Below are 16,678 nucleotides of genomic sequence, written 5' to 3'. Positions count from 1 at the left end.
GGGCCGGCCGCGCGTGCGGGGCTCCCAAGGGGACCGGAGTCGGGGGGGGCGGTGGCGGGGATCGGGTGGCGCTGAGGTGGCCGGTGGAGCCCGGGCCGAACCGAGCCGAGCCGAGCCGAGCCGGACAGCGGGCGATACGAGCCGCCACCCCCGCTTCGTTACAACGCGGGGGAACGGCGCAAACAAGGGATAAGTAAAACTTCGCGTGGAAGGTGCTTCCCCGCGGTGGGGGACCGCCCTGAGACCCAGCGGCCCCCCCCCCCCGCCCAGCGACGCACTTCGCTGTCAAAGGCCGCTTTCCTGAGGGAAAATTTCCCTTTTCCCCCCGTTTTCACCTCTCTCCCTGCACGAACAGCGTCCGCGGGGGTTAAGGCTCTGGCACCGGAGTCGCCAACGCTCTTCTCCCGGCGGCGGTGGGCGAGGGCTCCGCGGGCGGCCCGTCCCGCTCCCCGCTGAGGCCCGGGGCCGCGCCAGAGGGGAATCACCTCACGGCACCCCGGCCCGAGCCAGGGCTCACGGCAGGGGACGCGGGAAGCGCCCTAGGATCTTTTTCCCCACAAAAGACAAAAAGGGGTTACCCATCTCCCATCCCATATAACCTTCTTTCGTTTTCCTGCACTAAACTCATTTTTAGGTAAGTCTAAAAACGAGGCGTGTTAATTTGCACCAGTGCTGGGCTGACTGCCAAAGCACAGTGGATCCAAGCGTTTTTCTGTGCTTCATACATCAACCTGGGTTTAAGGAGGTTTAGGATGGAGTTACTGCTGGAAATGCATCTAAATCCTCTGGTTTAAGAGCAGCAGCAACATTACAAATACATCAGATACATCCAAAGTGGCGTGCGTGAATTTAAGTCAGAAAGATCTTAAGTTTCTCCTTGAGAAATAATGGTGGGAGGTTGCTTGTTTAAGTAACAAGTTGAATCAAACCCATACAGCAACAATGCTGTCTATCATATGTCAAGATGCTTCAGATAGCTACTGTAATTTAAAAGTAAGCACACTAATAAGAGGTCTCTCCTTCTGGGTCAAAATATCTGCCCTATTTGTACAGGATATACTCCAATGCAAAATTATAGAAGGACAATTCAAGCAGCCAACTGTTGGAAATATGAAACTAAAGGGAACAAACTTTCACTAAGGGTCTAATCCTGGAAGTTGCTTAATATCCTCTGACTGGATTACAACTAGCGTCCTAGAAACAAAATGCTTTGTTTGGATCTGCAAACATTGCCATTAGGATGGCAAAAGATAAATGTCATTACTGGGGTAGAATCTTGCTCTACAAAGTGAAATGGACCGATGTAAATTGTTCTTTATGGCATGCAATAAAAGATATTCTATATTTTTAACCCATATGGAAAATCTAATTCAAGATTACATAGAAGAAAATTTATCTGCTCCGAATGAAAAAAATACTGTCATCCAACTAAGATGTCAGATAGTTACATTTTTTCCAAACTAGTATAACTCGCTTTGTTTCCGATACAAATTACAGTTGCAAGTATTGGAAAGGACTGGTAACTTTCTCAGGCGCTATTGGCTCCTCTTGCTCCTCGCTTCTGTCTGTAGAATTCTGGGATGTGCAGGCACAATAACTGCTTTCTGGCGCACGTGCATACTTTTCATTAACAACAAAATATAATACTACCCTGTAGCTGTAAGTGACCCAGATGCAGTACTACGTGCTGAAGCTCAGTCACATGTTTACGTTGCACCCGAATTGCTGAAATCTTAGTAATGGGCCACACTCGGCACTTCTGCTTCAGCTAGAATTTACCAGGATTTTATTCCAAATATACCAAAGGTATTGTCTCCGCAAAAGGGATGGTTTTTCTTAACAGCCTGATCTGACGATGAAAACTTAGCTATCAACACGGCAATCACTTCCACATTCAGGAGACAATGATATAAACACCGTATTGTGACACCGCTGACTAATCTACCGGTCACAATCTAGGCTCTGTAACACCACTTGTAGGTGTATTTCTGTGATGTCACTGACCGGGTTGTGTCATCGCTGAATAAAATCAGGCAAGAAGCACAAAGGATTTAGGAGAGCTTTGGCTCGGGCAGGAAGCCATGCCCATGATGCGGCAGCGCTCTGGCAGGACTCCCCTTGCCCTGCGCTGACTGGCGTTCGCTCCAACGCCTTCCCTCGCTCAGCCCGTTCACCTTGATCTCACTGCTCTCCTCCACCTCTCATGCCCTTCCCTTCACCTTTCCCTCTGCCTCTGTCCTGCCTTCAGCTTTCTCCTTCCCCTCTTCATGGATTCATCACCATTTAAACGAATCCCACTGGAAACGTGCGAGGAACCCCACCGAACTCCCGCACCATTCGCAGCCGCCCGGCCAAGCACTGTCTCAATGCGCTCACACCTCTTCCTACTCTGTCTTTTGACAGCGCTGTCTAGAGAAACTGGGAATTATTCTGGAGAAGAATTAGCTACTGTTATGACTTACCTAACAAATAAGGTTTGAAAATCTCATACCTGATAATTATCATCCACACGCACTGGCCATTCACACCTGTGTAATATACAAACAAGTTGCATCAAGTTTGTAACAGTACTTCTGATTTCACAAAACGCAGCAGGGCATCAAAACAAGACACTTTCTACTTAATCTGAACCCCGAAGATGCGAGGGCCAGGCTGCAGAGCTGGCTGTAAAGAACAGGGAATCTTCTGTACTCCTCCCCGTTACAGAGCACACCAGGTGAGCTTTTCTCTTCTGCAACAGGCCTGCGGTCACTGACGACAGGGCTGGAAAAGAAAGCCCGAGGCTGATCACTGACCCCTGCAGCATTAGCTGAAGGCATCCAAGGGCTGGAAAAAAAAATTAAAAAGAAAAAGAAAAAAAAGAAAAAAAGAAAAAGAGAAAAAGAAAAGCCCATGCAGAGGTTTATGAACTCACTAGGAGGTTAGGTGAAAGCTGGCACAGTGGAAAGAAATAGAAAGATATTGGAAAAGGAAGCTGGAAATGCCCTGCAGGAAAGAGAAGATGGAAAAAGCTGGGGGGTGAGAAAAGGGTAAAGAAATAAATGAAAGCACAATGTGTGAAATACAGAAATATAAGAAAATAAAAGAACCAGTTTGCTTTTTCACTTCAGGCATACCCTTATATGTGATTTTACAAGCATTCCTTAAAGATTCCCCTTTTAATTCTGTATTTAGCCCTAAAGATAGCGCAGACGCTGTCGAGAGTGTACAGACTGTTCAGGGGCAGGAGGTGCAGCCCCGTCAGCCTGACCGAGGATGCTCTGAAATCACTACAATGCAAATGCAGCAATTTTGCAGGAGCCTGTATATTAAAAAAAACAAGTCAGCCTGAAGCCTAGAATTTTATCCACGGTAAAATCTTTGGCGTGCTGACCAGTCACACCGAACATTTCTCGTCTCTGCTCGATGCCGCGCTTGCTCTGGCTGTGACTCGTGTGCGCGCAGGCCCCGCCGCGCAGGCGGGCAGCGGTGGAGCAAGGGAACAGCGTGTGCGGCTCTCCTGGCTGCATACTGTTCTCTGCCTAATCCGCTTTGCTGCGCAGCAGGGAAGCCACCCAGCTGCCCAGCTAGGAGCTACGGACGCCGCGGATCTCGGCTGGCTGAACAAAAGCGGTTTGTCACAACCTCATATCGACGCAGCACGACTCACTGCGCACGTGAGCTCCGGGGCCGGGTGGATTCCTTCACATCCCGGCATCACAGCCGTGGTGACGGGGAACCCTGCCGCACTACGGTCTCTGTCCTGCTCAGAAGCACAGGAACCAGCCCGCCTGCAGACGCGAGGCCTGCCGAGCTCGTGAGGAGCTGATGGCTCACCAGGAACTCCCTAGCTCTGCAGTTTGATACCCTGACCTTGAGAGCTGGGGCACTTGGACAGTTTTAGGACACTTCCATGGGCCTGTACAGAGGTGGCATCTTCACCCCTGTCTCACAGAAGCCTCTACTCAGCCTCAGGCAGCCCTGTCAGAGGCATGCAGTGCTCGAGCAGCCAGCCATTGCAGGTGTCCTCCATGAACAGGCAGCACAGAAGCACCCCAGGACCCAGATCAAGCTTTTGGATTGCAACACAGACACAAAACACACTCGGTGTGTTCTCAGGAGGCAAAGGCAGGGTCTGCAGCTGACAAGAAAAGCCACTGCTAGGACAACAGGGAGCAGACACGCAATACTTCTACAATACAGAGCAGCCATGTGAGATCCCTGGAGGAATGCACTTGAATTTTCTTTTAAAACTACCTTATGTACTGCCGGAGGCAGAGTGCAGATGCTGAGGATCGGGGAGGAGCATTCTGGTTCTCAAAATGCTGCCATTAGCAGTTGTACAAGGGCAGCTATAACCTCACGTGAGGACATAAGCATTCATCATCTCCTCTCCTGCCAGTCCTTACTCACTCTCTTGTTCACCGTTTCGGCACCATCCTAGCACAAGCAGCAGTGAGGAAAGCTCTTTGACGTACGCCCGTTTCCACATCTCAGCATCCCCTTTATGTTCTCCCTCATTTAACCTGGCCAGGAACAAAGGAGCTTCATGTGTGAGGAGGAACAAAGTAACTGCAGAGGAGACACTGGGAAGCAAGCATTCTGCATTCAGTGCGAGGACAAAAGCAGCGAGCGGCGTTGGTTTGGTAAATCCACACACCAACATGCTCAGCCAGGAAATGTGTGTGACCACATGTGCTGGGAAGCCTATTTCATTTTGGATCAAAATAAGAGATTCATTAACTGAAGTTATCCCGATCCTTCTCTGCTTGTGAAGCAGCAGAAAGGTTACTCAGCCTGACATGGGGAAGAGACAGCTGAACCAGGGAGCAAACACTTCCAGACTTTACCTCTCCCAAAAGCCCTGTGGGTCCTGGTTGTTTTGCTCCCAGCCCTGCAAAATCACCCTCTTAACAACTTTCCATAAATACCCCGAAATCATCTTTTCAGGACCACTAGCAAAAGTCTTGTTTGTCCATAAAGGGAGAAAAGTCATTCTGAGGAAGGGACTTTTGAGTTCCCCAAGAAGTTATGAGAAAGCGAGTTATTCATTGTGTTGCCTGCAACATTGCACGAAGCTTTCTCAAATCTCCCAAACACCACTGTTTCAGGGGACATGCTAAAAATGTGTTAGGAAAGATCTAATTGCAGTGAAGCCCATACAACACACTATGGCAAATAAATTAGTCTAATATTGTGTACAGGCACTGGGCTTTGCCAACTCTTCTTCTATTGTTAAATGAGGTTCAGGGCCCTCGCTCTGCATAAGAGGTTAAGGAAAAAGTCAAACACCTCTCCTTCATGTCTGGAAAATGGTAAAAAATTTAAAAAGAAAAATGTATTTGACTGAGACTAAGTTGGCACTGAAAATGCAGACACACTGAGGTAGTGAAAAACTGTAAGGTAAAATTCCAATTTTGCTGAAGGCTGTATCTTTCAAAAGAAAATGAGACATCTCTCATATTTCTCCACTGAAACAACAGAAAGGCTGCATTATTTAGAAGAATTCATAAAGCAAGGTTACTTTTGCACTTTTAAAGATTGAAAAAAATAATATGTTAAAATATAACTAGGAAAAAGCCTAAATTTACTTTAGAAAGCACATCAAGGTCTCAGGATAACTGATTTGCTATTGTCTAAGTTCATAATTATTTAACTATTCTAAATCTTAACATATAACGTTTTAAAAGTTTAATCTAAAAAACCCACTTGCCTTTATCTATATACTTTAGAACTCTCTTCAACTTTTAGAGTAAGAAACAAAACAAACTGAGTTGTCTCTACTTAATATTTCCAGGGGAAGAAGTAGCTATCAGAAAGTTGAGCTTTCCCTGGACATTTTCAGCAAATAGAGAAAGGAGCTGTAAGTTAGAAGCCGATAGAGGAGGCGGCTGGAGCTGCGGGGCTGCGGCAGACACCCTGCCCTTCAGCTCCCCGCCGGCAGCTGCCTGTTCCACCAGCGCGGCTCCACCGCGGGGTTATATTAACTGGACTCAAAGGAGTTGTCCCAAGAGAGCTCAACTACACTTCACTGGAGATAAGGCACTCTTGTGGCTCGTCAGCTTCTTCAACATCATTACTCCAACATAAGTGCTGATTGATTAAACTGGATAGAACTAACATTAAATATTTCAGGGGCACACCCTTTACTTTTACATCTGACTCTTAACCTATGTGTCCAGAAGGCACATGGCTCTCGATGATTAACTGCAAGCTTTATTCCAGTTTATTAAAGTACAGCTTTAATTTATTCTAACATCTAAGGGAGCTTTGTTACGTTTGTAACAATGTAACAATGAGCACAGTATTTTTAATTTATGAAGCTCAGATTTTACTACTGCAGTAGTTTTAAAAGGAAGGTGTACCTATAATTAAATGCATAAGGCTTTCAAATAAAGACTTCTGAATTAAATAAATCCTTTATGTATAATAAGGTGTCTTTTAGATAGTTAATTCAAAACTTTTACAGGTATTATAGTAAAAAGAATGAGACACTTTTAGTCGCTTGAGCAAGGACTGTTGAAAACACTGACAATGTGTATTACACTTCTGTAGATTTTTAACCCATATGAATACTCATCCAAAACAAGAACAACAAGTAAATTTACCAGATACTTACAAAGTTTAGTAATTCACTCAGGTGAGGTCAAACATAACAGATAATGCCTCATTTTAAAACACAGACCCCGGACACAAGATGAGATTCAAATTGGTACATTCTGAGCCCATTAATGTAAACATGAGTTCAATACACATCTTGTGAGAGGTCTGAAGTATCTAGCACAATGTGGCAAGAGATTTAGAAATGCTAAACTGTACCCACTTATGAAATCTCTAATACATACAACAAGTAACAGCTCAGTCTGCTCTTTCCTCTTCCCCCATCAAGCACAGTTTAGCTCTGCATGGCTAGAACTATGCCTTCTCATCTGCACGTTACAATCACTTTGTAGGACCATTGCTCTAAACCCCTCTTCTACAATAAATACCTAAAATATCTGAAAAAGTAAAAACTTTCACCCAAAATGTCTTTTCTGTCACCTTAAACCAGGACACCGTGCTCAATTACACCCTGCCTCTACTGAGCCAGCAAAGCCTCCCAGGTCTGCTGGTATTTCCAAGTAACTATTACAACTTACCTTTAACAGTCCTGTCTGCTCTACCCATGCCTGAAATACCGCTGTATCCCTTTGCTCCAGACAGGCAGGGCAGCACATCTGCTTTCCTATCATTTGCCTGTTCCCAATTTTTAAGCAACAGCTTCAAGGATTGAACTGCAACAGATTTTGAACCCTTCCATCATACTCGGAGTGTGCTCATGGAACTGATTCCCTTCCTAAATTACATCTCACTGAAGCCCTTGCTCAGGAAGGAAGATATTACTCTTTGTAAAGTCTGCAGACACCATTTTTTAAGCATAATAATGCTTAAAAACAGCTGTTGATTTAGGTTTTTGATCAAATAGATTTGGCAACTTCTGTACTGGTTGGAGTTGCTGAATTTTATTTCATTCAACTGAAAGCAGCATTATTCATCTGGGTATCGACTCAACATCTCTTGTTCAACGTATGTATATGTTACGGTGTCTTTAATGTAGTGGGAGCACCCAACTTCATTTACACATTGTCTGGAAGAGTTTAAAAAACACAGTGCATAAATAAGATGGAGCATGAGAAACTGGTAGAATGGCTGGGGTGCAAGCTGCTGAAGATGCTGGATAATAAAGCAGCCAGAAGAAATTCAAATTACAGTAGCCTCACAAAAGATGAATGACAGGAGGACCCGGCAGTTATTGTTGCACAAGAAATAGGATGGGCCAGGTATAAAAGTAGCTGCAAAATCTGTGAAGCCTGGAGTGGAGCACGGACCTGAAAGGTGTTAACTTGAATGAGAGGCTCAGGCATAACAGGAGTCTGGCAGATACACAGGATGCAGGGAAACACAGAAAACAGCGCCAGAGTCGCTCCAGAACAGCCCGTTTAGAAACAATGAGTAAAAAACTCACTGCAGTGAAAATATCAACCAACTGCTCCTTTTATTTGTTAACAAGCCATTTCAAACCAAAGTAAACATTACTATCTCGAAACGTATTTGCTGTCATACAACAACTGGTAAAAAAATAGATAATATTTTAATTGCAAAACCTCACAATGTAATTAGATGCTAACATGCTGTCCAGTATAAAGTATGTACAATTATGCCCAAAAAAATGGTAATTTTATAGCTTCCTGTTGGCTCTGATGCAAAGCGAGGCGATACATTGTGATAAACAGTTTCCTTGGTAACTTTCCCAGCTGGAAATCAGTAACTTATATTTAAAATGACACTAAAACTAAAGTACAATAGTAGATCTCAGCACTACTATCTTAACGAAAAATTTCCATGCGGGTAAAAGGAACGATGTAATACCATGGTTTGGGATTCAACCAACTAATTTACGTGGTTTTAATACTGTTATTTTTAGGCCTTTTACTTCCTTTGGCCTGTGTTGTATTTTGGCTTTTTACAGAGTTTTTTATTAAAAAGTTTGTGTTCTATCACACACACCTCATCATGGATATAAGAAGGCTGTACCCTCAGAAGAAAGGAGAATAACCTTATTACAAAATGGTAACTCTGGGGAAAGTCCACGTCTCTGTAATGAGCCAGATGACCACACACTCTAAAAAGAAAGGGGAAAAAAAAAAGCCGTAAATTATAAGTGTACTTAGTATTTAGCTAGCATTTATATATTTAAATGTAATTAGAGGAAAACTATACATTTTAGCAACAGCAGAAATCCCAATTCTGGCCTACAACTCAATTCTGTGAAAGGACCCACTCCTGCAAAGCCCTGAAGTAGAGGACTGGATGGAGACACGTTGAGAAGGTGCAGCCACGGTAAGAAGGAAAAGCCTGTGTGGCTTCTGCACTACCAATCAGGATCATACTCAAACAGGCAAAAAAATGTTTTTCACCTTTCAGGACTAAACTGAACTTCTGTTCATTCTGCCAGCTTCTAGCAAATGTAGTAAAGTGTGAAAATGGCTACCTTACTCTATTTTTTAAATTTCTAAGATTCTCCAGCCTCTCCTATGAGGACAGGCTGAGAGACTTTGGGTTGTTCAGCCTGAAGAAGAAAAACTCCAGAGAGATCTTACAGCTCCTTCCAGTAGCTAAAAGGGGGCCTACAGGAGAGATGGGGGGGGTCTACTTACCAGGGAGTGTAGCAATAGGATGAGGCGTAACTGTTTTAAACTTAAAGAGGGGAGATTTAGATTAAGATATTAGGAAGAAATTCTGTGAGGGTGGTGAGGCAGTGGAACAGGTTGCCCAGAGAAGCTGTGGCTGCCCCATCCCTGGAGGGGTTCAAGGCCAGGCTGGATGGGGCTTTGAGCAACCTGGTCTGGTGGGAGGTGTCCCTGCCCAGGGCAGGGGGGTTGGAACTTGATGATCTTTAAGGTCCCTTCCAACCCATTCTGTGATCCAATGCAGACACCCCAGGATCTTTCTATTCCTTGCTCACACTCTCCATAGGGTCCTCTCTCCTCTTCCTAACGCTACTGCATGGGTTTATAACCCATCCATTTTTTCTGTTGCCTTTGTGGGCTAAATGTAAATTACCTGTCTAGAAACAAGAGAGAAAAAAATCTAAGTTCAAGTCAATGGAGTAACATAGGAAACACTGGGGTAAACATTGACCAGGTCAACAGAAAGTAATTAGTGCTGTAGCAGCCTTCTGCTTAATTATTCTGTAGCTTTCACAGTGGTAATGTTAATGAAAACGGTGAGGTGATTTTACTGATGAAGTATATAACGAAAATAGCAGACTGAACTTGCTGGTACCAAGTGTCAGACTGAACAAAAGATGACATGGAGCACAGACTGGAGAGATAGCTCCATAAACATGAAGTTCAGCGATTTAGTTTGGAAAAATACCCTGTTCTGGGTTAGCCCCAAGTTTGTTTTTATAAGTGGTTAGTTTAAAATAGTATAAAATTCAGCTGTTTCATTTTTATAAAAAAATCTTTTACATTGATATGGGGATTTAGGTGCTTTTCACCATGTAAGCCCTATGTATCTTCCAGCTTACTAGGTATTGCCCTGGGATGTGGAGAAGCAGAGTTTAAATTTTCCCCTCTGTCTGATTCAGAGCAGCGGTCTTAAATATTCACCAGAACAAGGACTGGAACCTGCCTGTCCCAATTTACGGGCAAGTGTGCTAATTACCAGACTATAGAGTCATTTGCTCGCTCCCTCTGGCCCAACAAACATTTACATTTTACCTCCTCAAACTGGAGGAACAGACGGACCCGTCCCGGAGTGCCACGAAGCCGCACTTCAGGGAGCAGAGTCTTTGTTTAAAGCCTCCTGAAGTCTGGCAGGTTGGAAATCTGAAACTAGGCTTCTCGTGCTGCACATCCCACCCTACACCCTACCTCATGTTCCTCAAAAGCTGCCAGAGACTTCTTACAAAAACGGAATTAAATGGGACATTTCGGCAGCGTCAGCACGAATGAGCTGACCCCCCAACCCCACGCGTTCACTGAACTCCAGCTTCACTGAGAAGTGTCGGCTGAACCCAACCTGCATTTTTGGGCTAATAAGAATTAAGACTTTTTGATACGTCCCAGCCCTAACCCCAAGAGTCAGCAATCACAGCTCCTATGGCAACTTAGGTGTCAAATCTCAGTTTTCATGGGGGGAGGGCAGAGAGAGATATTGTGTGTTCTGAGGCACAATTACATCCCTACTGTAAAGCACCTGTTCGATTACCTGGAGTTACACTTTTCACAAGAGTACCTAAACACACACATGTTTTTGCACCATTTTGTGCCATTTTTGTGCTAATTACCATAAGAGCATTTCCGAAGAGCTAAAAAAAATCCAAAGTGATTTTAAATTTAGATGTGATATGGGAAATACATTTCTATCAATATTTTCCACACATTATATAATACCTCATCATATATCACCTAAAGACTTCTATACCAAATTAATTTAGAATCTGGTTTAAAACTGAAAGTTTTAAAATAAAAGAAAACGTAAGAGCATTTTACCAACCATTTGACCTATCTCAGCTCTGCTGATCTAAAACCATACCTTAGTCCTAGGATTAAAGCATTTCAGTAGTCCCAGTTAGACCATGCTGATCTTTAGAGAAAGAGTATTTGTAAGATTGTATGTATAATAGAACTAAAAACAAACACTTGCATAGGAGAAAACCTCATATCTGAGGGAACAGATGATGTTTTCCAAAGTTAAATAAGTGTCAGATGTATAATTAACTACTTGCATTGCAAATGATATAATGGGAAATTTAACCGGTAAGAATTTAAATTCAAATCTTGTTTCATGAAGGCTATGACAGTTTGCCATTAACATTTTAATATATTACATATGAAAATGTAGGCTTAAAACAGACTTTGCATGAAAGATTATTCACACAAACATACACCGAAATATCCACTCATTCAGTGTGTACATAAGATTTACGCAAATTTGTGGTAAAAGGATTATTACCTCTCCTCCCTTCAAAAAAAAAAGCTTCTTATTCATACAAAAGAATGAATCCACACAACCAAAGCTCTTGTAATATAACACTGTGTTTACATTATTCCAACCCATTTCTGTCACGGTGGATATGTGAAAGGTAATGTGAAAAGGAAAATAAAGATAAGCAAATAAATCCACTGAAAGACAGAAAAGACTGCATACATGTAAAAGCCAGTAATTTTTAAGGGGAATATTTACTGTTATAAAAATCAAGAAGGTATCTCTAAGATTTTGTAGGGGCCATTGCTCTCTTAAGCATGCCATTTAGGAGTACATACCAGATAAAGACATTTAAGATGTTATTCACGCACTAATGAAATCTCGTTTGACATTAACGTACCCTGGCCTCCTCTCCAAAACCACCACACTCTAACTGCACATGTGAGAAATTCAGGAGAATCCAACCCATCTGCAAAGTTCATCTTTTTCATTCTTACCCACCAGTACCTTCATCTTCTGGAGGAGGATTTCACAATACAACCAATGGCAGACCCAAAATCTAGTGTATGATCCAGAAGCTGTATCCACAGCACCCACGGAGTTCACCAGAAACACTATTTTAGATATTTCCCTTTCTCTGGAGTAAATGCTGCCAAACTCCTACACTCCCTCAGCAAGGCTTTTGCTCTCTCTCTCTGGCCATGGTTCTCTGCCAGCACCCACCAAGTAGAGAATTCACCAATTTTTGCACTATTTGACCCAAGAGGAGAAGGTATGAAAGGCAGAGTGAGAAGTTCAACACAAATCAGGCAGATAATTAAATATCTGTATAGTTTTGTACAAGGTTGAATCAGCTGGGCTATCATTCTCATTGCTGCTGAGGTCCCTGAAAAAAAATAATTTTACCAACACATAGCATATCAAATAGATTTTGATATACCCTTAACTGAAAATAAAAATTCCCTTTCACTTGCAAAGTCAGGATTTGGGAACAGTTATCAAGTAAAGACAGACACTAAACTTCCTTAACAGCACCAAATGTTTTCTTTTGTTGTATTTCTTCTTTTACTTTCCTAATAAGAAAAATTTCTCCTTCTACTTTTCTGCTTACAAAAAATGCAACTGTTGATTCTCGATATACTTAGATGAAATAGTGATGAAGACATTTTGACTTCTAATTAAAAAAAAAAAAAATGTTCTGGAGGCATTAATTGCCTGCTTTTTTGAACTCCGACTGCTAATTTTAACTTCAATTTTGACTAAGGCCATCACAAAAGCAGTATACTAATTTTGGAAATTAATTTCCTATGCTTTTCGGGGGCTAGGGGGAAAGGAATGGAACCGTTTTCCCATTCTCTGGAGAGTATTTTTTTCTAAAATACTATGAACACTACTACTACAACACTCTGGCACAAGGTTTTTCTAAAATACTACGAAGAAGGAAGTGAATTGAATATTTGTACCCAGCTGCTACTCTTGCCATGTGACTCTAGTTGTTGATTTTGTCTCATCTCCTCTCTTCTTTAAAGCTCACTTTGATCACTCTTCATATTACAATTTGTCTACTCCCAATCCAGGACTAACCATTCCACACACGCCCCTTTCTACAAATGAGTTTAACTAGATGTGAATTCATAGCTGCGTACACACCCCATATTTGTCATCTGCAAAAACATACATATATATATATATCTCACTTTACTTTCAGGAGAACTTTCCAAAATGTATTTAAAAAAAATTTGAATACTTACTTCTCATTACATAGTTTAACTGTACACAGCCAATAGTCAGGGTTCATGGCTGTAAGTAAACCACATTTTTCTTGCAAAATTCCCTTCAGGCTATGCCCATGAAAACAACTCCCATCTGTGTTTTCTTCAGACCAACTTAACTGAAAACTTGAAGGATTTGGCTTTTCAGCAGGTAGCACTGAACCAGACAGCTTGCCAAACTGATTCTGTAAGTTCACAACGATTTCTGTACAAATAGAAACAAAAAAAAACCCAAGGCAAAAGTATTAAGTACTAGAATACTGCTTAGAGATGATTAATACAGGATGAAAATAGGGTATTTGTGCCCTTTTTATTTTTTTTTTCCTTTAAACCTCTGTGTGGAATACTGAGAAACCCCACATTCCATTTAAAATTCAACTCTGTCACGTGCTTAGTGCACAAATCTTGCCCAGTTGCAATGGCATTATGTGACACTCCTCCTTGCAACAACGGGTGGTAAAGCTCCATAATCTAAGTGGTGGTCTCCTAGCTCCAGGAGAAACAGAGCCAGAAGAGGAATCTAGAGTGCCACAGAAATTATGAACAGTGAATTATTATTCACTTTTTCTTATAAAGGCAGGAACTAAAGGGCATCTGAGCAAGTGATCAGCTTGAAATAAATAAACCTAAATGTATATTTCCATGGAACATGACTGGACTGCAGGATCAACCCTACCGAATTTTCAAGAGTAAGAACGCTTTAAAAACCCCAATTGCATCCTTGAAGCAGAAATCAACATGTGTGGTTCAAACCAAATGGGATTATACCATTTGTTTAGAAGTCCCTGAATCAATCACTTCCAGAAACTGGAAGAGTATATAAAGGGAAAAATATCACTTGCCACACTTAACATCTCCCCAGAAATTGGCTGCTTGCTAGATACTATTAAACATAGAACCAAGAACTTCAGATGTAACTTGGTTGAATAAAATGCTGTTTTTCTGTATTTCCACAGATAAGTGGCATTTTTTGTTGTTCTGTTTGTTTGCTTTTGTGGCAACGTAAAACACTAATTTCTTGTAAGTACTACTGGAGCTACTAAAATAAAGTAGATGTACCTACATTCTGATGATGTATAGCGAGCTATTCAAGCAACGCCACGCTCAGACAAGCCTTCCTCACCTTCTACAGAAGACTGCAAGGAGGAGTGGGAGACAAGAGGGACATGGCAAGGTCTACCAAAGGACATAATGAGATATCCATAGCAGGATAAAGTCAAGGAGAAAAGGAACAGGAAAGCTATGGAAGACCAGCCAACAACTCATGAAGTTGACAACTGTATAAAGGCAACTACCAACCCAGTGAACGAGACGGCAGTAGGTCATTAGGAAGAGTGGCAAAGGCAGTTTCAGTTAATCATGAGGAAAACGTCTGTTTGAAGAATTCCAGCCACAGGCTGTAAAATAGTACTACATTAATCGTACCCAGAGATGAAAGAGAGAAGAGAAAGCATTATAAGATGTAAATGTTATCGCAGTCAGGGCTGCGGATTTTCTATGATGGGAAAAGTTGGAGCAGATTTCTGACTTGCTGGGAAGGCAAAGTTTACTCACGTCTTCTCTTCAGAACTTTAGATTTCTTCTTGGCTGAATAAAACAGTGGCTTTTCACATCTCCACTGATACCTACCAGTAGGAGACATAAGAATTGTTAGGAAAAAGAGAGCTGGAGCAAACAAGTAAAAGAATATTAATTCCCTACAAATACTACTGAAGCTATTAAAATAAAATAAAACTAATTTAATAGTTAGTGCTATTAAAAGCCCCAGCACATCTAGGAAGTCTTTCTTCAGAGTAGGCAAACTGAGGCACGTAAGCCCAGATTTACTGTAATCAGTTAAGTGTTCAGTTACTTGTCACACAAAGTGAGCACTTAATTAATATGCTGGATAAGCATTATGAGTGTACATAGAAAATTAAGATAGGGATTTAATCGCTCTATTTACCCAAGCGTGATGGATAGAAACATGAAGCAAATTCTTAACGTTTTTAATTTCTGTGGGGGTCAGGATTTCACATAAAACTTTCTACCTTAAAAAAAGAAATAGTACTTAAAAACCTCTTACTTGGCTCTTTCTTCATCCAGTTTCTTTTGCTTCACATCCAAGGAACATTTGATAACCTTGTACCACTTTTTGAACTCAAAATAGGGACCACCTGAATAAAACGTTCACATTTTAGGTTGGAAAGAAGTCAAAGAAACACATAATACACAGAAGGTGGTCTCCACACAGTTAGACCCTGTGTCTTCCACCTGTATGCAAACCTATCCTAAATTCTGCATGCTTTCAGAAGACATACTTGGTCTAACAATTCTGAAAGAAGGAGAAATGCAGAAATGCAGTGAAAGAACAGCATGTCTAAGAAATGCAAAGAAGCTCCTTAGCTTGGAACAGATTTCATAGATATAGTACAATTAAAACCTTTTCCCTCCTTTCTGAAAGCTAAGCCTAGGAACTACCCCTTCTCTACCAAATGAACTCGATCTCCAGTGGGAAGTGGCATTCACCTGTTTGAAAGTTGACTTCAAGGGATTAATGAAACTACACATCAAGCTCAGGTTTAAACAAATAAGACCTAAACAAGCTCAGGTGTAAGATTTCAAACAGTTTCATCAGCTCCTCACTGTTTATACTACTATCCATGAAATGTTACAGGGCACGAAGAATGGACTAGACAAGTGTATTCATTTCATATCAGCCTCCCATGTTTTTGAGCACAGGAACTTCACTCTGTATCTGAACAAATATTTGCCAGCACATGCAAAAACATTAAGGCATGTGCCATTCTAGCAGCCCATTTATCACCCATGCTCCAAAGAGGCACAGGACTGAAGCAGACGAACTGGGTACAGTAAGTATAAGGATTCCAAACAGAACTCTGGTGTAGATTTATATATTTAAAATGTAATCAACTCTTATTACCCATGGGTGGATTATCTGCATTGTGAATTAACCAGGCTTTGCATTTCCCCATCACCTCAGCTGCACTGCGTGCGATGCTTGCATCATGCCTAGCTTTGCCAGCTAGCTGTTTAAACTGTTTTGAAGGTGAATATACTGTTCTTATAATCAGCCTTACATACATTTTGTATTATCTGCATTTTTGCTATTCAAGTTATCCTGCCATAGGACGTCTTAAATGGTAAAATATGGATGGACTCAAAAGGCAACAGACAAATGAAGGGATTAAAGACCCTTCAGTATTTCTTAAAATTCAAATGTGTGGATACAACTTCTTATATTAGCTCCTTAAACCCAGAGGTTTAAGTAAGAACTCTTAAATTGCTGGGAGGGCAGTCAAAAGGGGAAGGAGACAGAAATTTTTATTTAACTTCCTATGAATTATTAAGCATCTGTCACAAGCAAAACCATTGTCAAAGACATGATGCTACTCTATAATAACCATTTACCTGGCCAGTACTGCCCGTCTGATGCTCATACAGCTGAGCCC

The 16,678-nt window shown here is 41.8% G+C and overlaps 1 protein-coding gene across 2 annotated transcripts in view; it reads right to left on the bottom strand.

Moving 5' to 3' along the window:
- Positions 1–7,995: 7,995 nt before the first annotated feature.
- Positions 7,996–16,678, bottom strand: part of TAF1B (TATA-box binding protein associated factor, RNA polymerase I, B) — a 49,033-nt gene continuing 40,350 nt past the window's right edge. For both annotated transcript variants that reach the window (XM_014956722.1, XM_014956721.1), the window contains exons 12-15: positions 15,292–15,382; positions 14,781–14,851; positions 13,206–13,431; positions 7,996–8,641 (exon numbers count right to left, since the gene is read on the bottom strand). In XM_014956722.1, coding sequence (XP_014812208.1) covers positions 8,449–8,641; positions 13,206–13,431; positions 14,781–14,851; positions 15,292–15,382 — 581 coding nt within the window. In that variant the 3' untranslated portion in view covers positions 7,996–8,448. The remainder of the gene's footprint in view (positions 8,642–13,205; positions 13,432–14,780; positions 14,852–15,291; positions 15,383–16,678) is intronic.

Source organism: Calidris pugnax, unplaced genomic scaffold (assembly GCF_001431845.1).
Source record: "Calidris pugnax isolate Ruff unplaced genomic scaffold, ASM143184v1 scaffold171, whole genome shotgun sequence".
NCBI lineage: Eukaryota > Metazoa > Chordata > Aves > Charadriiformes > Scolopacidae > Calidris > Calidris pugnax.
Note: the sequence above shows the minus strand (reverse complement) of the source record. Positions and strands in the feature narration are given on the sequence as shown.